The sequence below is a fragment of the Humulus lupulus genome, chromosome X, assembly GCF_963169125.1.
Source record: "Humulus lupulus chromosome X, drHumLupu1.1, whole genome shotgun sequence".
NCBI classification, from domain to species: domain Eukaryota; kingdom Viridiplantae; phylum Streptophyta; class Magnoliopsida; order Rosales; family Cannabaceae; genus Humulus; species Humulus lupulus.
Window position 1 is genome coordinate 87560322 of NC_084802.1, and position 23562 is coordinate 87583883.

General features: G+C 34.3%; 3 protein-coding genes across 3 annotated transcripts; 1 reads left to right on the forward strand and 2 right to left on the reverse strand.

Moving 5' to 3' along the window:
* Nucleotides 1-6978: 6978 nt before the first annotated feature.
* On the reverse strand, nucleotides 6979-8887 carry LOC133806025 (uncharacterized). The gene is made up of 4 exons (XM_062244159.1): nucleotides 8508-8887; nucleotides 8120-8425; nucleotides 7953-8042; nucleotides 6979-7869 (listed from the first exon to the last, which is right to left on the reverse strand). The coding sequence occupies exons 2-4, from the start codon at nucleotides 8375-8377 to the stop codon at nucleotides 6979-6981; spliced, it is 1239 nt and encodes a 412-aa protein (XP_062100143.1). The 5' UTR covers nucleotides 8378-8425; nucleotides 8508-8887.
* A 2343-nt stretch (nucleotides 8888-11230) lies between these two features.
* On the reverse strand, nucleotides 11231-12619 carry LOC133806026 (uncharacterized). Its single transcript, XM_062244160.1, has one exon. It carries the CDS (start codon nucleotides 12617-12619, stop codon nucleotides 11231-11233), a length of 1389 nt encoding a protein of 462 aa, XP_062100144.1.
* Nucleotides 12620-16378: 3759 nt separating this feature from the next.
* LOC133804524 (WUSCHEL-related homeobox 4) lies at nucleotides 16379-17902 on the forward strand. Its single transcript, XM_062242680.1, has 3 exons — nucleotides 16379-16723; nucleotides 16913-17233; nucleotides 17416-17902. Exons 1-3 carry the CDS (start codon nucleotides 16460-16462, stop codon nucleotides 17605-17607), a joined length of 777 nt encoding a protein of 258 aa, XP_062098664.1. The 5' UTR covers nucleotides 16379-16459; the 3' UTR covers nucleotides 17608-17902.
* Nucleotides 17903-23562: the final 5660 nt, after the last annotated feature.

The following is a 23562-nucleotide window of genomic DNA, read 5'->3' on the forward strand; positions in this document are numbered from 1 at the left end:
GTGTATAAATATATATTTATATATATGTATATAAATATATATGTGTGTGCCTGCATGTATATGTATTTAAATAGATATATATGTGTGTGGTGTATATGTATATGTGTGTGAGCTGTATATATGTATAGAAGACTTCTCAATGGTTACTACCCTTAGATGAGTACTAACAATTATGATGATGTGGCAACATAGTGACTTAGTATAGCAAGTGACCAACAAGTAAATATTTTTTTCTACATTAATTTCGAATTTGGTTATTTTTTTGTCATAATTAATGTTGTTTCCAACCAATGAGAGACACTAGCTATATTTAAAAATTAACATTCATCTGAAAAAATTAAAAGTTTACAATATTATTATTTCATAATATATACACGTTTTTCATCAGATAACACTTCTAAAAATTTAATAAAATCAAAATTTATTTTTAGAAATATTAATTAACAACTATAAATATGGATCATTGATCTTAATCCAACTGGTAATATTAAAGTAATCGGCCATGGGTAGTAACCATTAAGAGTGCACCCATATATGTATATGTGTTATGTGTTATAATTTTTTTTTTGTTTTTACTAACATTGTTTTCTTTTTTGGAGAAAATAAATATGAGTAAATTTTGGTGTCTTTTCATTTAGAACGTTTTCTTGTGGATCATTTTTATTAATTTGGTATGTATCTCTTATTTCTTGTTTTATTATTATTATTATTAGTAGTAGTATTATTATTATTATTATTATTATTATTATTATTATTATTATAATTTACGATTGTTTGATGAGTTTGAATATCCTAACTATTCATCCATAGAAAAGTAGGTTATGAGATACATATTGTGTGTTGCGGTGATATCAAAAGGTTATGAACTTGTATGTATTAGTGAAGTAAGTTTTGTGAAATTTTTGTATGTTGTGGAGATATAAGGAAGAAACTTAATGTGTGTTGTTTGAATTTTTTTTTTAACAGTTTACAGATGGCTAGGTCATTAGTATAGGGGAGTGCTGCCCAATTTTTTGTAGATTTATAGGGTCAGGATAGGGTAGGGGTTGGGAAAGAGTCTTTATAGGGTCGGGGGTCGGGATAGGGTCTTTATAGTGTTGGGATAGGGCCAAGGGTCGGGATAGGGTCTTTATAGGGTCGGGGGTCGAGATAGGGTTCATAGGGTCGAGATAGGGTTGGGGGTCGAGATAGGGTCTTTTATAGGGTTGGGATAGGGTCAGGGGTCGAGATAGGGTCGGGATCGGGATAGGGTCTTTATAGGGTCGGGATAAGGTCGGAGGTCGAGATAGGGTCTCTATAGGGTCGAGGGTCGGGATAGGGTCTTTATAGGGTCCGGGGTCTTTATAGGATTGGGATAGTGTTTTCATAGGGTCGGGATAGGGTCCTTATAGTGTCGTGATAGGGTCGGGGTCGGGATATGGTCTTTATAGGGTAGGGATAAGATCGGGGGTTGGGATAGGGCCTTATAGGGTCGGGGTCGGGATAGGGTCTTTATAGGGTCGGGATAGGGTTTTCATAGGGTTAGGATAGAGTCTTCATATATGTATCAATGGTCGATGCCTCCATACCCTCTGGCTTATCATTCTCATATGAGTGGACCTTTGTCCCAACCCTCGCCTCCTCATATGAGTGGATCGTTGTCTCAACCTCTGCCTCCTCATATGAGTGGATCGTTGTCTCAACCTGGGCCCTATGATTATCCATACATGTATGAACCTGGAGGATCATTGTTACCTCCACAGTATCCATTGTCGATGCCTCTGCACATACCACAGGCACCGCAGCCACCGTAGGCACCAAAAGAAGGGGACGATACAGAGGACACCGAAGGTTGAGATGTTTTATATATTATTGTATTAAACAATAACTTTTAATTAATATATTATTGTATGCATATTTAATTTGGATAATATTGTAATTGAATAAATTATTAATTTTAATATTGTTATTTTTATGCATATTTAATTTTGATATTATGAATTAAAAAATATTATTTAAATATTTTATTTTAATAATTCTTTTTAATATTTTTAATTATATAAAAATATTACGGGCAACATTTTTCGCCGCTAATAATATCAAAATTGTCAATAATATTATATTATTAGGGGCGAAATTTGATTCGAGAATCATGATTATTAGGGGCGACATTTAATTTATTAGGGCCAAAACTGTCGCCGCTGATATTTATTATTAGGAGCGACTTTTTTTGTCGCCGCTAATAACTAACATTAGCATCGAAATATTGGATAGTGGCGACATGTCGCCCCTAATGAGTATCAATGAAGACTTTGGGTATTATTAGGGGCGACATTCGTCGTCCCTAAAGACCCTTTTTGTTGTAATGCCAACCAGTAGTGGACAAATTGTCTCCTAGATTGGATATCCAACTTGTATCCTTATATCCTTCTGAGATTGAAGAAAATTTGGAGTAGTGAAGGTTTAGTCCTTTGGTTTTCTTAAGATAACCTAAGACTCTTCCAATAGCCTTCTAATGATCCACACTTGGATTACTTATAAACCTACTAAGTTTACTTACCGCAAAAGTTATATCAGGTCTAGTACATTGAGGGGCGTACATAGGACTCCTTATAGCACTTGCATACTCCAATTGAGTCATCGCACTTCCTTCATTCTTCTCTAGTTTTACACTATGGTCGAATCAAGTATTGACATCTTTTAACCTTGAGATGGTTAAATTTGTTCAATACTTTCCCAATATAGTGGGCTTGCCCCAACGCAAAACCCCCACTATTTTTCTTCACTTTGATACCAAGTATGGTATCAACTTCTCCATGATCTTTCATCTTGAAGGTCGATGATAGAAACCTCTTCGTTTCTACTATCTCTTTCATGTTATCACTTAAGATAAGCATGTCATCCACATATAGACAAACAATGATCACATATCCCTTACAAGTTTTGGAATACAAACACTTGTCTCCATTGTTATGTCTAAACCCATTCGACATAATGGCTTGATCGAATTTATCATGCCATTACTTTGGAGCTTGTTTCAATCCATATAAGGATTTTACAAGTCTACACACTTTATGTTCATGCTTTGGTAGGACAAACCCTTTGGGTTGTTCCATATAGACTTCCTCATTGAGGTCACCATTCAAGAATGTCATCTTGACATCCATTTGATGAATATATAAGTTGTGTATAGAAGCCAAAGTGAACAAAAATCTTATAGAAGTTATTCTTACAACAGGTGCATAGGTATCGAAATAATTGATACCCTCCTTTTCCCTAAACCATTTAGCTACTAATCTAGCTTTAAATGTTTGGATAGTGTCGTTAGTGTGGTATCTTCTTCTAAATACCCACTTACACCCAATTGACTTAGACCCCGGTGGGATGTCTACCAATTCCCAAGTGTTATTGGAAAGAATTGAATCAATCTCATCATTGATGTCTTCTTTCCAAAATGCTCTATCTCTATATTTCATGACTTCTATATAAGTCTTAGGATCATCCTCAATGAGAAGTACAATTGAAATTTTCCTAATGACTTCTTCTCTATTTCCTTCTACCATGTAGAATGAAATTTGTTTAGAATCTATCTCATCCAATCCTAGACTTTTCTCTTTTATAACCCTTTCACTTCTTCTAAGTTCAATGAGTTGCTCTACATTCCTTTGAGAATTCTCCTCTTGAGAATTATTTTTTGAAGTAGATGCTTGAGAATTGTTCTCATATAACAAATTCTCCTTTAGAGAGTTTGAAGCTTGAGAATTGTTGTCACATAACATGTTCTCAAAGAATTCAACTTCCTTAGATTCTTTCATAACATTAGACTCTAGGTCTAATAGCCTATAAGCTTTACTATTGTTGGCATAACCAACAAAAGCACACTTTATGGCTCTTGAACCTATCTTTGTTTTATTAGGTTCGTTTTTCTTACAATATGCAAGAGACCCCCACACTTTAGTACCCTACATTGGGTTTACTTCCTTTCCATAACTCATATGTAGATATCTCATTTTTCTTCATCGGTATTCGATTAAGAATGTGACAAGCGGTTAACAACACTTCACCCCATAAGAAGTTCAACATAGAAAACACAGACATAGAATTTATCATCTCTAGACAAGTCCTATTTTTCCTTTTGGAAACACCATTGTGTTGTGGTGTATAAGGTGCGGTGTACTATGAATTATGTCATTTTCTTCACAAAATGCATTGAATTCATTAGAGAAGTACTCACCTCCTCTATCACTTCTTAGCACCTTATTCTTTTTATTTAGGTTATTTTCAACTTCTAATTTATAAACTTTAAAAGCATCAAAAGTATCATCTTTATGCTTTAAAAGAAACACATGGGTATATCTACTAAAGTCATCTATAAAAGTAATAAAATACATTTTACCACCTTTAGTTAAAACACCATTTAATTCACAAAGATCACTATGGATTAAATCAAGTAAATTAGATGATCTTTCTACACTAGGAAATAGTTTCTTTATCATTTTTGTTTTAACACATGTTTCACATTTGCCGTAGTTTTTAATGTTGCATGTAATCATACCACATTTTACTACTATTTTCATGTTTGAAAAACCTATATGAGATAGTCTAAGATGCCATAAAAATAAAGAATCATACTTAACAATATAAGCAGAATTAACATCTTTATTGATAATATTGAAAGTTACATCATTGGTGCACAACTTAACCATACCCTCACAAGAGTATCTATTTCCCAAAAATACATTGGACTTGGTAAGAATTAGTTTACCAGACTAAAAAACAGTCTTAATGCCAGACTTGCTAAGTAAATCTCCACTTAACAAATTTCTACTCATTTTGGGAACATAAAGCACATTTACTAATGTGACCTTCTAGCCAGAGGTGAAAAAGACTTCAATGGTACCTTTGCCAAGTACCTTGGATTTTTCCTCATTACCCATTTGAATCTTATGGTTGTCCTTTGACTCTTCAAAGGTCTTAAAAAATGATTTGTCATAGGTGACATGGAAGGTGGCACGTGTGTCATATCACCACTCTTTCACCTTGCCTTGGACTGCATTCACCTCACTGAGGGTAGCAACTATATTCTTCTCTTGAGTTACATTCACCTTAGGTCTTTGTTTGTCTTTTCTATGTTTACACTCTCTAGCATAGTGACCATTTTTCCCACACACAAAGAAATGACCTTTCTCGCCTTAAAACTATTTTGGGTTGGTTTTTGGACCCAAAGGTTTCTCATTACCCTTTTTGTCTTTCCCTTTATTTTTGGGATGTTTTAGTTGTGACACCACATTTGCTTTGGAAGTCTCTCCATTGGACCCCTCCACAAGTTTATCTCTACATATTGATTCCTCCTCGATTCTAATATGTTTTTGAATTTCCTCCAAAGAATAATCATCATTTTTATGAAAGGTTATTTCCTATAGCTCCTCCAAGTTTGTGGTAATTTTGCCACTATTGCACCAACTTGAAAGGCCACAGGAAACTCAATCTTCACAATTTTCAATTTGTTAACAATTATTTGAAGCTCATGATTGAGGAAGAATAGGTTTATCACCAAAAAATTTGAAATCAAAGTATTGAGAAATCAAAAACTTTTTGGTACCTTCCTCTTCCGCCTTGAATTTTTTCTCAAGTGCGTCACAAATCTCCTTTGTCGACTTGGTCTCGGTATAGAGGTCATAGAGCCTATCAGATAGGGCATTGAGGATATGACCCCTACAAAGAAGATTGCCCTCCTCTCTCTTCCTTCTTTTCTCCACCACCTCGGGAGTGTCTTTGTCGAATGACACCGGGAGAGGTTCAAGGGTGGACTCTAGGATGTAGGCGATCTTGAGAGTGGTCAAGAGGAATCTCACCTTGTCTTGCCACCTAGTGAAATTGGATCCATCAAACCTATCCAACCTCACTAGGTCATGGTTCATGATCTTGATAGTCTCACCTTCCATATTGAAACAAACAATGGTTAAGCTTTTGAATGTTAGATATATATATATATTGCCTCAATGGAAAATAAGAATTATTACAACTCTAAGCAAAGAAATACAAAAGATAAAGTGATTGATTAAATAAGTTACAACTCTATTGCAAAAAATACATGTAAATATAGATAGGTGTAGAAGAAGAGAGTAAATAGAAAATACAACTCTATAACAAAATGATACAAAGAAACTAGAAGTAGTAGAGGAGATTAAGACTCTAAAAACAAAAGAGACAAGCTAAAGTGTAAATAAGAAAATAAAGAGAAAAAGATGAAAAGCAATAGTAGAAAAGAAGAACAATAACAAAAAACAAATAATCTCACTCACACAACCAAAGTGAAGAGCGTTGAAGATCACCAACTTGAACAAGGTTTACAACCTTTTTCCAAAAACTTATTTCTCACTACAAGAAAAATAGGCTTCAACGAGGACAAATTTCGTCAGTGAAGGGTGCTTCTTTCGTCAGTAGTAGCTATCAATGGCGACATGTCGTTAGTGATTGGTCGTTGGTGATACCTCGTCGGTGAAAGTCAATATCAATGACGACTTTACAAGTCGTTGGTAAAAAAAAGTATCACTGACGACAATATCGTTGGTGATAATTTAACCTTTTTTTTTTTTTTAATGCTTTTAACTATTAATGACGACTTAGTCGTCATTGATAATATTATCAATGACGACTATGTCGTTGGTGATAATTTAACCTTTTTTTTTAATGCTTTTAACTATTAATGACGACTTAGTCGTCATTGATAATATTATCAATGACGACTATGTCGTTAGTGTTATTTATTTATTTATTTATTTTTAAATTATTAATTAATATAAAAATAATTAATTATTTCATTTTTTTATAACTAATTAATATAAAAAATAATTTAATTAAAAATAAAACATATAACAAACTAAAAATGTTCATATTAAATTTTAAAAATTCATACATGGAAATATAAAATACTAAAGTGTTCATAAAACATAAATAAATACATCATCAATAGTCCATAAAACGTATATAAAAATACTAAAAGAAATTTGTAGTAGCATCGTCATCGTCATCATCACTAGCATTTCTCGGAATTTGTTGCTGAGGAACATTTGGCATCTGTGGGTAGTAGGGCAGCACCTGCGAACTTGGCATCATCGGCGATGTTTGCTGCCCATGTGGTGTAGGCATCATTGGCGATGTTTGCTGGCCATGTGATGTAGGCATCATCGATGATGTTTGCTGCCCATATTGCTGCCCTTGTGGTATCGGCATCATCTGAAAAGTATGCGGCATCTGAGACATTTGTTGTGTCGGCATCATTTGTGGCGTCCGTGACTGAGAAACTTGAGACGTCTGAGGCGATTGTGTCATCATCTGCATCATTACTTGTGAACTGTTTGGCGACTGTGACATCATCTGGAAGAATGACTGGAACATCTGATATTGTTGAAATTGAATCATGTGTTCAGGGGTTAAAGATGCAGACGAATGAATAGGAGGTTGTTGTAGTAGTTGCTGAAAGGAAAAAGGAGTCTGTTGCGATTGCTGATGCTGAAAACCCATTGGCTGAAAAGATGGACCAGATCCATCTCTAGGCATATGAGAATGAGATGGTCGTGGATGCGTTGGTTGCGTTGGAGCTGCATTATTCATCTCAAGATCCATTTCAGCACGTTCCTCAGGAGACAGTTTTTGAGACAATATCTGAACTTGTCTTTGCAATTGAGCTACTGTCTGCTGTAAGTCGGGCTGGTTAGTAGTTGTTGGTTGTGTACGCCGTTTTGATGATTGTCCTTTCAATTTGCGACCCACTCCTCGGTTATGGCCACGCCTCTCTCCAAGAGTCTCATGGAGTATCTCAATCTCAAAAACTTCTGTAGAGTCAGAAGTACTAGATCGGCTGTCATAAGTATTCTTCATCCGTTCCTATTTTAAGAATAAGTCAGAAAGTAAAATCAAATTATAATTATTTGAATATATTTAAAAGTAATTAATTTATATAATCTTACCCATTCATTTTTGGCATAGTCGTTGACAAAGGTGTTTGTGCATTTCTTTGTATGACAATCCTTCCAATTCTCAATGTAACCCTTGCTTTGCTGATAAATATAAATTGTAAGAAAATTATAATTAAATTAAACTTCATTAAATATATATTATATATACATTAACTTACATTTTCATGAAGGGTTTCGGCCATTGTTATCGACCCTTGTGTTGAAGAGTATTTCATCTTCTGCCGATTGAGAGAATTTTGCTTAGAACGAGCAATAAACTGAGGAGATGTGAACAACTGACATATTAGTCGCCATTGTTCTTCATTGAGTTCATTGGGGGGGTTTTTGACAGCGTTTTCGAAGTCTTCTGGTTTTGTGTAATATTCCTTGAAATGTGCCAGCCTAATATTCTTTCTCGTCTTGTATTTTTCGGCCATCTCAGCTAATGCTATTAATGTTGCATTGTCGTCAATCTGATAATAATACTGCATTTGACAAAAAAAATTATGTTAATAACATACTAATAATAACATTTATTAATTTAGATATAAATTTTTAAAAATTTACTCGAAGTTTGGTTAAGATAAGGTGTTCGTATTGCTCCGGAACATTTGCCCAACTCTCAAAATGTCCAGGAACATGCAATGTAATCTCCCTCCCTACCAAACGAGGGAAAGCTTTACTCTCCAACCCTACTATTCTGTTGGAGGTGTTATCCACTAATAATGGCAACGGGGCCCCAGCTTTTTTTCTTCTATCTTCCAAATTTGCTAAAACATTCCTCCCGCGACCTTTCTTCGATTCACTACCTATATTGTCATCGAAAATATATAAATAAGTGTATTTAAGTTAATAAATGAAACACTTTACTTAAAAAAAAAAAAAAATACCAGAAGACTCGCACGAAGCAGGTTCCCTAGTAGGATCTAGCGGGTCATCACCACCACCATCTCCACCATGATAACTAGCAACATCTGCAAACATTTTATACTAAAAAAGAATAATAAAATCATATGAGCCCTTATTTTAAAAAAATAACAACAATTCCTTATCCTAGCAATATCTACCCTTAATTTAGTCAACTTAGATTAAATAATAGTAATAATACAATATTCGTTCATCGAATCAAAATAAAATAAGAACAATTAGTATTAAATGTACTAAATACAAATAGTCATCAATACAAATAGTACTAAATACATTAATCACAATCATCATCACTAATCAAAAGTAAATTTGTTGGGGACGAATCTTGAATTTCATCTTCAAGATGATCAACTAGCAAGTCATCATCCACATCTTTTACAATGTCTTCATCTTCGTCGTCTCTAATATTATCAACATCTAGCACCATCTCGGAACTTTGAGAGACATCTAAAATCCTTGGTGGTTGATTAGTTCGTTGCACAATCAATTCCCCCAAATCCACAAACAATGTAAAATTAGATGAGTTTGTGTCATGTACAACATCAACATCATTAGTCTCATCAGAAGCATCAATATTTTCCCAAATTTGGCGATGATGCACATTATGAACAACTCTCCAGTTTCGACCTCTAACAAGATCATCCACAAAAAAAACTTGCTTAGCTTGATTAGCAAGAATGTACGGGTCATCTTTGTACCATATATCACTAACATTTATGCTAGTGATATTATTTTCAGTAATTAATTTCTTCTTTCTCGGATCTGCATTGAACCATTTACACCGAAATAATACTACCGAATAGGCACCACTAAAAGTCAAATGCAATATTTCTTCAAGCTCCCCATAATAGTCAAAACCTTCTATCCCTATAGCAGACACCCCACTGTTTTGAGTATTGCGATCTTTGTCTCGACTGTTTACAACAAATCGTACCCCATTAACTATATATGCCGAATATGAATACACAACGAAATCAGACCCAGATGCTAAAGCTAGCAATTCATCACTATGTTCTAATGACCCGAGCTTATACAAATTGAAAATCTTAAGAAAAAAAAAACAATCAGGATTTGAGAGATTTGAAGATCAGGAATAAGTATATATTAGGATAAGGAACACTTGTATACCTTCTCATGAAACCACGACTGAAATTCTTTTTTATGTAAAAGGTTATGGTTAGCATTCGGGTCCCTCCGTCTGATTCCTTCGAGATGCTCTCTATTAAATAAAAAATTATTATAATTTTAATTAAAAAGAATTATACAATGTTATTCATTAAGCAACATGTAATCATTTGATTAACTTACTTCATATAAAAATCGATCTCAGTACAATTCTCTAGTATGTACCACTCAGCTCTTTTGCGAGTCTTCTCGTCGAGAGGTATTATTGTTTGTTCTCCGAGTGGACGACATTGAGATTTGAAAACTGTTAGGTACCGAGATAGAAGAGGAGCATCTTCATTGCGCTCAGGACAATTGAATTTTGTATGCACACCTTTGAAGTACATGGAGCAAAATGTCAAAGCCTCGTCTATAACATATCCTTCAGCAATAGATCCTTCTGGGCGTGCTTTATTCCTAACATAATTTTTCAACTTTTTCATGTACCTTTCAAATGGGTACATCCATCTCATAAAAACTGGCCCACCCAATATGGCTTCCTCAGGCAAATGTAGTACCAAATGTATCATGATATCAAAAAATGCTAGAGGATAAATCCTCTCCATTTTGCATAAAATTTGAATGAGGTCTCCTTGTGCCTTCTCCATGTCTTTTACATTCAATGTCCTAGAACATAAAATTCTGAAAAAATTACACAATTCTATTATGGTGGTTGATATTTCCTTCGATAAAAACTTGCCAATACAAACAGGAAGTAACCGTTGCATGATAACATGACAGTCATGGGATTTCAATCCAACAATATTGTTGTCAGTTACTTTCTTCTTCAAGTTCGAACAAAACCCATCTGGCAATTTAACTCCTTTCAAAAATCTACAAAATAATTGCTTATCTTCAGCAGTCAACACATAAGGGGCATGGGGTTTTAGCAACCTTTTGTGAGCATCTTCGTAAATCCATAAGGATTGACGAACTCCCATATTTTTCAAATCTTGTCTTGCATTGGTGGTGTCTTTAGACTTGTCATTATCCAAGAGGGTGCCAAGGATACTATCATAAACATTCTTCTCCACATGCATAACGTCTATGTTGTGTTTCAGCTCATTGGTACTCCAATACTCTAGTTCATAAAAGATGCTTTTTTTCCTCCAATTACTTTCAGTCTCACCTCTTTTTCTTTTCCCCGGAGCTCGTTCTGATATAGCAATCACTTGTTCTAATATCTCTAAACAAGTAAATCATCTTGGAGGAAGCCTCTTTTCAACTTTTCCATCAAATTCACGGTCCTTTCTCATACGATGATTGGATGGCAAGAAACGTCTATGGCCAACGTAAGAGGTCTTACCAATCACTCGAATAGAACTAGTATCCTCATTGCATGTAGGACAAGCTTTATATCCTTGGCCACTCCATCCAGACAAGCTACTGCGAGCGGGAAAATCATTAATTGTCCAAAGAAGAGCTGCACGCATCTTGAACATTGAATTGCTTGTCGCATCTCTTGTCTCAATCCCGTTAGTCCACAATTCCTTCAGCTCGTCCACCAAAGGCCTCAAGAATACGTCCATGTTTTTACCAGGTGATTTAGGTCCGGGAATAAGGAGAGTCAACAAGAAATTGTTATCCTTCATACACATCCATGGTGGCAAATTATAATTCGCCAAAACTACAGGCCACATACTATACGATAAGCTCATGTTGCCAAAAGGATTAAATCCATCGGCAGCCAAGCCTAAGCGCACATTCCGTGGATCTCTTGCAAAGTCCGGATGTCTGCTATCAAAGTTTTTCCACGCGGCGGAATCAACAGGATGACGCATAACACCATTTTCTTTCACACGCCCAGTACGATGCCATACCATCTCTTTGGCTGTAATTCTTGAACTGTATAATCTTTTCAATCTTGGAGTTAATGGAAAGTAACGCATCACCTTATGCGCTATCTTTTTTCCACTTGTGTTCTCATTAATCCATCTACTGGTCCCACATACCGGGCAAAAATCTTTCGATGCATGGTCATTGTAAAATAAACAACAATTGTTCTTGCACACATGAATTGATTCATACCCTAGGCCTAATTTACTTAGTTTCTTCTTCGCCTCATAGAATGTTGGAGGGATTTTGTTTTCCTTCGGAAATGCAAACTTCAACAATTTCAACAATTCATCAAAGATATAATTTGGTATTTTTCCCAAATTTTTTAAGTGCAACAACTTTGCTACAAAGTTGAGGGAGGATATCCAATCGCAACCGGGGTACAACTCTGCCTCGATCTCCTCAAACATCTCATCATAATATTGACCCCTCTGAATTCCATCGTCGGTTGCTCTTCCATCGTCATTTATAGGAGGAAAGAAATCTTCAATGACATCAACCATCTCATCGGCATCGGCATTGTTAGCCTCGATTGGTTCATCTGGCTCCCCATGGTAAGTCCACCTCTCATAACTGCTTTCAAAACCCTTGGTAAAAATATGTGCCTCCACAGTATCTAAAGGATGCAGTCTGGTATTCTTGCATCTAACACAAGGACAGAAAATTCTTCCGTCACAATCTTTGTGTTTAGACGCGAGTGCCATAAAGACTTGGAGACCTTCCCAGTAAGCAGGATCCTTACGATTTCTCATGGTCACCCAAGTCTTATCGATTGTCATCTACCAAAAATTTAAAATAAATTAATTTTAATCAAATTGGTTTGTGAGGTACAAATTTTATGATTAATGTACAAGTTGAACAAAATGTGTTTTATGTTATTTTATGATTTTTTTTTTAACTTTTATTTTAACTATTATTTAGATAATTCTAAAAGAAACATTCAAATAATTAAACTTATAATATATTTATTGATTTTAAAAAATAATATTAATCTTTTTTTAGCACAAAATTTTATTATGTTAAAATTAAATATTAAATCATTTAAATTATTATTTATGATTTATTAAATTAATTGTCTAATTATTTATTTTTATTAAATATTATTTTTTATAGAAAATATGAAATAATATTTTCTTACTTAAATTACTAATTCTGAAATTAATTTTATCAAATTTTTTAAATTGTTAATTATTTAAATAATAATCCTTTTTAAAATTAAACTTTTCAATAAAAAGATGGAAATTCAATTATAGGGGACTCGAAAAAAAATTACTTTTCACAATTTTATCCCATTCCCTTTCAAAGAAAAAAAAAATCATATCCCATTAATATTATGGACAATCACACTGGAATAGTATATAACTGGACTAAAAATATATATAAGAGGGTCTAATTACAGTTGTGGTTTTGATTGTGAAATAATTACCAGCAGTCTCTTATTTGACAAGCAGAAGCCTTCTTTACTTTTTTTGCAACTCCTCTGCTGTTAATGAGCCAACTCCTGTAACAATGATCGAATATAAACCAGAATTACAAGTCACCAATAGAGTAAAAACTAGCAACATTTCCTTTATTAAGGGAGAAAGAAGAAGTTTAAGGTCCAAATTGGAAATTTGATTACCAAACTAGTAAACTACAATACACAGCAGTAGGCATCTGGGTTATATATATAAGCATGAGGCATCTGGGTCTACACATTTATATATTATATATTATATATGCTGAGAACCACCAAAGATCAGAGGCAAAAATATATACCGGAGCTCTCTTTGGAGGAGCGACTGTGGGGGGTTCGCGGTGGTCGGAGACGAGCGGCTAGTGGAGGAGCGACTGTGGGGGTTTCGCGGTGGTCGGAGATGAGCGCCGAGTGGAGGAGCGACTGTGAGGGGTTCACAGTGGTTGGAGAGGAGCGGCGAGGGTCCGATGGAGCGATGGAGAGGAGCGGCTACTGTTTCGTTGAGGAGAGAGGCGAGAGTGAGGCAAAGAGGGAGGAGACGGCAGAGGGAGGGGACGGTGTTCGACGGGAGGGGAGGAGAGAGCTTCGATCTGAAAAAAAAACTGAGAAAATGGGTTAAGGGGAAATAGGGGCTCGGGGTTGAAGAAGATGTTTTTTAATGATTTTCACTAACGACTATCAATGAGGACAAAGTCGTTGGTGATTGGACATCACTGACGACGTGGCAGAGTATTACTGACGACAAAGTCGTTGGCAATACTTTTTAGAGGGAAAAAGCCCGCCTCTTTAACCGTTCATTTTCAAAAACAGTAGAAAACATCAATGAGGACAATGTCGTCATTGATAAATTTATCAATGACGACATTGTCCTCATTGTTGTAATTTTCGTTGGTGATATTTTATTTAACCAAAAGAAAAAAGTATTACTGACGACAGTGAAATGTCGTTGGTGATACTATGACTTTTACTAACAACATTTTGCCGTCAGTAATAGTGCCGTTAGTGATATTAGTTATTCTTGTAGTGTCTCCTATCTCAAGCACTAAGGGAATCTCTCAAATGGAAATAGCTCTCTAGAATAAACAAGCCTCTAGGTGATTTTCTAGCAAAGTGCTCTAGTGGATAGAAAATAGTGTGTCTATCAAGTGAGCAATAGACTCCTATTTATAGAGTTTTGAGACACTATTTGAGTTTCAAATTCCACCAACCTCCATGGTTGTTACAAATGTTTATGGATTTAAAATGGAGATTTGGGAGTTGTTTGGTTGTTGGAAACGTTCAAAATTGGATAAAATCCAATTTGGAAAATACTGTTAGCACTCCAGGCCGCGGCCGCTGGCTTCAATTCCCCAGGCCGCACCGTGGGACAAACACTGGCCGCGGCCACAATGCTTTTTAGCTACCCAATTTTTCAAACTTTTCCAAAAGGTTCCAAATTCATTCTCACTTGATTTTATAACTTCCATATACATTATACGAGTTAAAATCACATCTCCAACAATCATATCTCTTATGAATTTGACAAATTCAAATCAAATCTACATATTATTGAGTATTATTTTGGAATTACAAATTTGTCACTGTTTTTGTAACCCAAAATATGTTAAATGTTTAGATATTCACACTATCCAAAAATGTAACTCTAAGATATATTATGTTACAATATGTGACACACTTTGTCACATTATTTAATCTAAACATTATATTATAAATATTATAACAAATGGGGCACAATTTGGTAGTTGTTAAAGTTTGGAGGGCAAAAATGTTAATTATCTTATGGAAATCATAACATGGGGCACGTTATGATAATATCAATAATTCAGATAAAAATGTTAATAAACGGTATATTTTAGAGAGCACAAATCTAGTAATGTCAAAAGTTCATGGACAAAAATATTATTTATTCTTTATAAAAAGGGTAAGTCGACTGCAGGGCGTTTGTCCCTCAAGGATGATCATGTATGGTATTTAGCCTTATTGCCATTATGGGGCTTAATGCACCGCAGGCGTTTGTGATAATTCTTGACTGACTACGTTCTTGATCATCAAGCACGTGCCCCGTCACACGTGTTCTCCCTAAATCTATCCCACAGAATCCGTGATTGCAATTATGTGAACCCTGAGATGCCCAGTTTAATTTACTCAAACACTCATCATTCCAGGTGGAACCAGGACTTCCTAATAAAAATTCACCCCGTACGTAGCGAAATACGTAATGGGCACGATCCAAAGAAACTATATTCAAGTATAATTGCTAGATTATGGAGATAGTTATAGGATAATTACTTTTATATATATATATATATTTAGTTAGAGAAATTGATCAGGTTGAAAATAAAAAAGGAAAAAGAAAAGTGGGGTTTTGTGGTTTAATAATATATAGTTGTTCATATAATACTTTACTATTTGGGAAATTGGAGCTACAGTTTTGGCCAAATAAAAAGAAAAGAAAGGTGTTGGGATATGGCTTTCAGAAAGAGAGAGAGGATTTTCGTTTTGTGTTTAATAATCTTCAAACATTCCATATATACCAAAGAAAAAGACGACGGCATTCATCAACAACCATATATGATATATCCGTATCTTGAAAAGTGTAGAGAGAGAGAGAGAGGGGTTTGCCATGTTCGAGTTTTGGGATTGGAGGGATCTCTCTCATTCCCCTCTTTTGCTTTATAATAAAAAAGCTTGAGAGAGAAAACAGAGAGGCCACCGAAAAGCATGTACACCTTATCATGAAAGCAAGAAAAAACGACCCGATTTGACGGGCCAACCCACACGCACATACACACAAAACCCACACGTACGATCCATATATCATCATACATACACACAATGATCAATCTTCCTTCACTAGCTATAGCTAGCTAAGATCTATTCATTATCATTTTTTATTTTATTTTTCACTTTCTCTCTCCCCCTTTGCCTTTTTTTTCCCCTTTTATTATTATTTTTCAAGAAAAATAAGAAAATAAAAAATATGTGGAGAAATCCCAAGTCAACCTCACCTCATCATTTGGTCTTGGTTATCCCAAGCACCACCTCATTTCCCACTTTAATGACTTTTTTTTTTATCATGACATGAATGGTCTCCCTTCTATATAATCAGGGCTTCTCCATGATTTAGTCCTCCACCATGGGAGGAAGCATGAAGGTTCATCAGTTCGCACGTGGACTCTGGGAAGCGCACGAGCCATCTCTAACCCTTGGCTGCAAACGTTTACGCCCTCTGGCTCCCAAACTCCAACCCAATAGCCCTGACAGTAGTACTATTAGTTCCTCTGCTACTACTTCTCCAAACTCTATTGCTCCCTTCGATCTCAAGATCTTCATTAGACCTGAAAGTGGTCCTCGAAAGCTTGGATCTTCTCTTGATCACCACAAGAAAGATTCATCTCAGGTACACCCAGTTACATATATATATATATATTTGTACGTATATATTCGTACTCATATATTATTTATTTTATGTGACGTACATTGCATTGTACTTGCTGTATATGCACTCTAGCTAGCTATATGAAAGTGAATACAATTGAAGCCATTATTATTATTATTAAATAATAAAAATACTTGGTGGTGTGCACAGGTTGAAACACACCCGGGTGGGACACGGTGGAATCCAACGCAAGAACAGATAGGAATACTGGAGACGCTGTATAGGGGAGGAATGCGGACTCCGAATGCCCAACAAATCGAACAAATCACGGCGCAGCTTGGTAAGTTCGGGAAGATTGAGGGCAAAAATGTCTTTTACTGGTTCCAAAACCACAAGGCTAGGGAGAGACAGAAGCAAAAGCGTAACAGCCTTGGCCTCAGCCATAGTCCACGAACTCCCACCAGTACGAACACCAACACCTCCAACACCATACCTGCCGTTACCGTAGCTTTAGACACCAGCAGGCTAGGGGTAAGTCATCATAATTAGCTTAGCTAGTAGTAGTAGTACTGTAACAACGTACTTACGTATTTACGTCACTATGGTTATTATAGCATTTATATAATATATATATATATATATATTGCATTTCTGTTTTAAGTATTAGACTAATTATTCGATCCAATGCTTAATTAATCTCATGATTTGTGCAGGGAGAGTACGTAGTAGAAAGAGAGCAAGAGGGTTGTACTAGTCCGTACAAGAGAAAGTGTAGGAGCTGGGGATTCGAATGTTTGGTAGAAGATTATAGTAGATTATGTTATGGTAATAATGAGGAGGAGGATCAGGATCAGGAGGGAGATAGAACTCTGGAGCTTTTTCCATTGCACCCGGAAGGAAGATGATCATGATGATGGGGAGTTTTTAGGAAAATAATAATAATATAGTAGTTTAAATTCTTGGGGTATATTTTCAGCTTTAATGTTTCTATGCCATCCTTATATTAGCTACTTTGATTATCCGTCTATCTATCTATCTATCTATCATGTGCTAGCTTTTGTTCACTTTTCTTTTTCTTTCTTTTTTCTTCCCTTCGGGAAAAGAAGAAAAAGAGAAGTTGTCTCTTTGTACTACTGATATGATCTGATATCTGCTGCTTATTGGAAACAAAGCGCGCTTTGTCACTGATCTTTATTCCAATCTCTGGTGGGTGTCACTGTGTTTGTGTGTGTGTGTGCGCGCGCGCCCATTCTTCCTCCCTTTTTGAGTTTTGGGTTTTGAGTTTTGACTAAAGAGCCAACTTTGGCTGTTCTTCGAAGCTTTTAGGTTAAAAGCGGGAACCTATATTAGAAACACTGAAGTCCACGCACCTAGAATCTAGATAGCTACTACTTCTCCTTTTTAAACCTACACCTTTCATTTTCTCATTAATTTGCACTAATTCAAATTGAAATTGAAATTGAAAACGAAATCGTCTTCTTACTAGCTAGCCTCCATTTCAAACCAAAAAAATATGAAAAAAGAAAAATAAAGTTTAGTCTATTTAATTTGCCACTTCCATGACTTTCAATAAAAGTATATAGTAAGAGACATGCATTAATTATTATAATATTCTGAAATCATTGACATGCAACTTAATTTTATTTTTTGTTACTAAAATTAAGAAAAGTATACTCTGATAGTGTGTTGTGGGTCCAATTGTGAACTATATATGCTGATCATGATGAGATGGGATTCGGAGGGAAAGGCAGATCATGAAAGTTTAAAATACAAAGATCCTGCGCACCACTTAATCATGAGCTTAATTAGCTATGAAAACCAATTAATTAGCTCCTATTCCGATTTGCGTCCAAGATATAATAATTGCTACTAATCCATTTTCTTTTTTGGTTTAATCTCTCACCTTTTTTAATTTGTTTCACATTTAGCTACTTTGATATCTATTTATCTATCATGTGCTAGTATTTTGTAATTTGGAACCTCCATTTAAGGAGAGAAAGAAGACAAGTTTACAGGATTTATTTTTGGAAAATTAATTAAAATTAAAAGTTGGCTTTAAATTTATAATTTCTTACAAATAGATTTTTGAGAATAAAAAAGTTTTGTTTTATATGAATTTGGAAAACATTTTCTTTTATCTTTTCTTATATATGTATTTTTCCATAGCACAATCCAGCTTCATGCCCTATTTAAAAGATGCGTTGATATTAATGTAACTCGGGGAAAAACAATATGGATACATTCATGATATTCCCATTAAATTTCACACTGAAAAAGACATATGCGTGCTATTGGACAAAATGAAGGGAGTTTCTATTATCGGTAAGGCCTTTTGACTAAATGTGAAAACTTTGAAATAACAAATTGCACATTAACATTATTGAGTATATACATTGTTGATTATTATTGTAATAAAAATATCCTTATCAACTAACCTTGTCTATGGTAGCTACTAAAGCAATTTTTTTTTTATTAATAAACATGCAGACAAACAATGTTGTTGAAAATTACCTCATGGCTGCTGAACCTTGAAGAATTATAAACAATACACCAATTAAATTCAAATGATGAAGAGCAGATTATAACGTACATATATATATATACTAGGTAAAAATAATTTTTCATGCACGTTTGGTTAGTTTTAAAGTTATAAACATGCTTATTCAAACATATATTTATTTTTATTATTTTTTAATTATCATATAAATTTTAAATAAATAAAAAATATCATATAAATAAATAAAATATGTTTTCAGATTGATGATTTGTAAATTTGGGATAGAGAAAAGAGTGATGATTTGTTGTAGTTTAAAATATTTGATGAGTAGTAGTAGTGACTAGAGTAATGATAGGTTATGATATTATAGTTGATGTTGTTGAGTGGACAAGTGAAGAAAATTGGGTTTTGAGGAGTAAGGTTTATGTTTTAGAGAGTATAAAATAGTATAAAGTAGTAGAGTTTTATTGATAGTTTGTTGTTTTTATACACTACAGGAAAACAGGCCTACAGCGACGACAAAGTCATCTCTGTAGGTCAAAAAGTTGTCTCTGTAGGCTCTTAAAGACGACATGTCGTCGCAAAAATATCGTCGCAGTAGGTCCATGTGTGTAGGGTCCTACTGCGACAACATTATGATGTCGTCGCAGTAGGACACTCGCAAAATCAAATTTCTTTTATTAAATTGGGTCCTATTGTGACGACATGTCGTCTTTATAGGTCATTTTCAAAATAAAAAAAATTGAATTTTGGGCCATATAGCGACGACATGTTGTCTCTATAGGTGTTTTTATAATTTTTTTTAAAATTTTGGACTCTACAGCGACGACATATCGTCTCTGTATGTCATTTTTTATATAAAAAAATAGTAAATTTTAAAAAAAAATCTAAAACAAATCACAATTCTAACAAACTCATATCATCAAAACATATACTTAATAACTTAATATTTTCAACACTCATAAATAATTAGAAAAAAAAACACATGTGACATTTTAACCTAAATTTAAACACATATAACATTCTAACACTCATAAATAATATTTTCAATCATAACACACACACACACACACTTTAACCTAAATTTAAACTTAATTATCTAAACTTAAAAGTTTATCTAAAATACATATACATATACATATTCATATATTACACTAAAAAATAAACTAATTATATTCATATAACATATTAATCAAATCACATTTACATATACATTTCAAATAACTAATTACATTAAATATACGGAAAAAAAAAAATTAAAACTAACCTCCAAGAGTTGTCCAAGTCCACAATAACCAAGCCTCCAAGCCAAAACCAATATTTAAGAAGAAAAATAAATAAATTTAAAATTCATCAATAATCTCTAATAAACCTAACATTTTCATAGAATACCATTAAAAATCACTAAATCCAAAGTTAAAATTATGCATATCTTAGAAAACTCATAAAACACAAACATCATCCCTAAAATCCTCATAAACAACAATGGGGAAAACTCATCACAATAGAAAGAAAAAAAAACTAATAAAAGCAATTAGATTTTAGATATAGGCATAAGAGGACATATATGAGAAATCTAACACTAAAAACCAAAAAAGTCTTACCTAAATTGAGTTGAGGCGTGCTGGAGGTGGAGAGAAACCGCGACCCTATATGAAACATTTAATGAGAAAGGGGAAGAGAAAGGATTGGGGTTTCTAGTATATACCCAAAAACTACAGAAAATATCGTCTCAGTAGATGAAATGCACAATTTTCATTAATGAAAATAACACATGTCGTCGCTATAGAGAGTTTCCAAAATTCAAGTTCCAGTGCTAAATTTTTGGGGGAAAATTTCCCACTATTTTTTTCGGACCTCTACAGCAAAGACATGTCGTCGCTATATATTATTTGAGAAAAAAAATAAAACACTAATAATAAATAATAAATAATTTACGCGTTGTATATTCCCTCCAAAAAAATTTTAGAGACTCTGTCGTCGCTATAGGTTATTTGAGAGAAAAAAATAAAAGATTAATAATAAATAATAAATAATTTGGGTGTTGTATATTCCCTCCAAAAAATTTAAAGACCTATAGTGACGACGTCTATTGCGACAACATGTCCTCCCAGAGGTCTTTAATAAAAAAAAATATAAATTTTCGTAGTTTTATGTGTTCTATTGCGACGACAATAGAAGTCGTCGCTATAGGGTGGATTTCTTGTAGTGAGCTACACCATTTGCTACCCATGATGGGGTATTTAAAGTGGCTAGCCCACTTTACATTTGTGGCTAACATTATTTGTTCTAGATTTTTCTAGTGTATTTGATTTACAAATACAACTTCTAGATTAATCTACACAAATTTACTTGTTTCTCAAGCATAACTAGAAAATTCTAGACTTGAGTTTTATAAAAATGCTTATAAGAAATTCTAGAGTAATCTTATTCTACAAATATCAAGAAAATTCTAGAGTAAAATATTCTACAAATGTCTAGCATATTCTAGAGTATTCAAGAAATGTGTAGCAGTTCTGTCTCCATAACAACTCTGTTTTTTCTTTCAGACAAGCCGTTTTGTTCTGGTGCGTATCCAACTGTGAGTTGATGCTCCATGCCTTTTTCTTCGCAGAACTTGTTGAATTCGTTAAAAGTGTATTCTTTGCCTCTATCACTTCTTATTGTCTTGATGTTGCAACACTTTGCTTTTCAACACGGGTTTTGAATTTCTTGAAAATATAAAAAACTTGCGATTTTTGTCGCAAAAAATAAACCCGTGTCATTCTAGTAAAGTCGTCAATAAAGAGAATGAAGTACCTGTTTTGATCATTTGACGGAGTACGCATAGGCCCGCAAACGTCTATGTGGATTAACTCTAGTGGCCCTTTGGCTCTCCAAGCTTTACCGGATAGAAAAGGTTATCGATGTTGCTTTCCAAGCATGCAACCTTCGCAGACAGTGTTGAACTCCTTGATTACTGGGAGGTCTCGCATCATATTCTTCTGCTAGAGGATCCTTAGCCCGTAGAAACTGAAATGTCTGAACCGTCTATGCCATAGCCACGATTCATCTGCTTGTGCTTGCATTGTGACATAGCTTGCGTATCTCCATTGTAAAGGAAAGCATCTATTTTCTTTCATTTTTATCTTTGCAATTTGAAAGGATTTATCTTGCTTGTCATAGATTGTGCAAGAATCTTCTTCAAAATGCAAAGAGTACCCTTTTTCAATCATTTGTCCTACACTGAGTAGGTTCTGATCGATGTTGGGTACCAAGAGTACATCATTGATGTATCTCTTGCCTTTTTTGGTGTCAATGGCAATGGTGCCTTTTTCAGCTACTTCCATGAAGTCGCCATTACCAATCTTGACTCTAGTCTTGGATTTATCAAGACTACAAAAGATGCTTTCAATTTTTGTCATGTGATTACTGCAACCACTATCAAGATACCAAATATCTTTTTCTTCTGATGCAGCTTGGCAGACATAGAAGATATTATTTTCATCATTTTTCTCTTCTAAAAAATTAGCTTGATGGGATTTCTTAAATGACAAGTTTTTTTAGTGTGGCCAATTTTTTTAGAATTTTGGCATTGAGGCTTTCCTTTAAACCAACAGTCTTTCTTCAAGTGACTTTTTCTTTTACAAATGCCACATGGAGAATACTTGTCATTATTTTCTTTTTGCTTTTCTTGATAACTCCTGCTTTAAAAAATTTCTAGTGATTTTCTCCCATCAGCTTTAGATTTTTGAGACCGTAGATTAATTTTATACTGAAAGGCATTTTCAATCGAATTTTCATTATGCCTTTCTCGCCTACTTTCATATGTTTCGAGAGAGCCCATTAATTCAGTTGGTGATAGAGTATCTAAATTTTTCGTTTCTTCTATCACAAAGATTATTGCATCATATTTTTCTGTACAAGAAATTAGTATTTTTCTACTATTTTCTTGTTAAAATTATTTCTCCATAGGCTCCCATTTTATTTACTATTTCTTTTATTCTAGAATGGTAATCTTTTGCAATCTCATTATCCTTCATTTTAAAATTTTCAAAATCTCTTATGAGCTTCTATAGTTTAATAGTGCGTACCTTGACTGTTCCTTGGAACTCCTCTTGCAACGTGTTCCATGCTTCTTTCGTAGTTGATGCACCCATAATCCGTGGAAATATATCATATGCCATAGCTTGTTGCAAGCAGAATAACGCTTGATAATCTTTTTGTTGATTCTCCTCCAGGGCCTTCTTTTAATTTTCTGAGAGAGACAAAGTGTCTTTCGGAGTAGGAAATCCTACCTCAACAATTTTCCATAGACTTTGTGATCGAAAATAGGTCCTCATTTTGAAGGACCAAAAATCATAGTTTTCTCCACAGAAAATTG

Excerpts from the sequence above, each read along its gene's own strand:
- LOC133804524 (XM_062242680.1), top strand. The coding sequence starts at position 16,460 with ATGGGAGGAAGCATGAAGGTTCATCAGTTCGCACGTGGACTCTGGGAA. Across the intron at positions 16,724-16,912 it reads ACAAGAAAGATTCATCTCAG|GTTGAAACACACCCGGGTGG; the intron begins GTACACCCAGTT and ends TGGTGTGCACAG. Across the intron at positions 17,234-17,415 it reads TAGACACCAGCAGGCTAGGG|GGAGAGTACGTAGTAGAAAG; the intron begins GTAAGTCATCAT and ends TGATTTGTGCAG.
- LOC133806026 (XM_062244160.1), bottom strand. The coding sequence starts at position 12,619 with ATGAGAAATCGTAAGGATCCTGCTTACTGGGAAGGTCTCCAAGTCTTT.
- LOC133806025 (XM_062244159.1), bottom strand. The coding sequence starts at position 8,377 with ATGGCCGAAAAATACAAGACGAGAAAGAATATTAGGCTGGCACATTTC. Across the intron at positions 8,043-8,119 it reads CCGAAACCCTTCATGAAAAT|CAAAGCAAGGGTTACATTGA; the intron begins GTAAGTTAATGT and ends TATATTTATCAG. Across the intron at positions 7,870-7,952 it reads ACTATGCCAAAAATGAATGG|GAACGGATGAAGAATACTTA; the intron begins GTAAGATTATAT and ends TTCTTAAAATAG.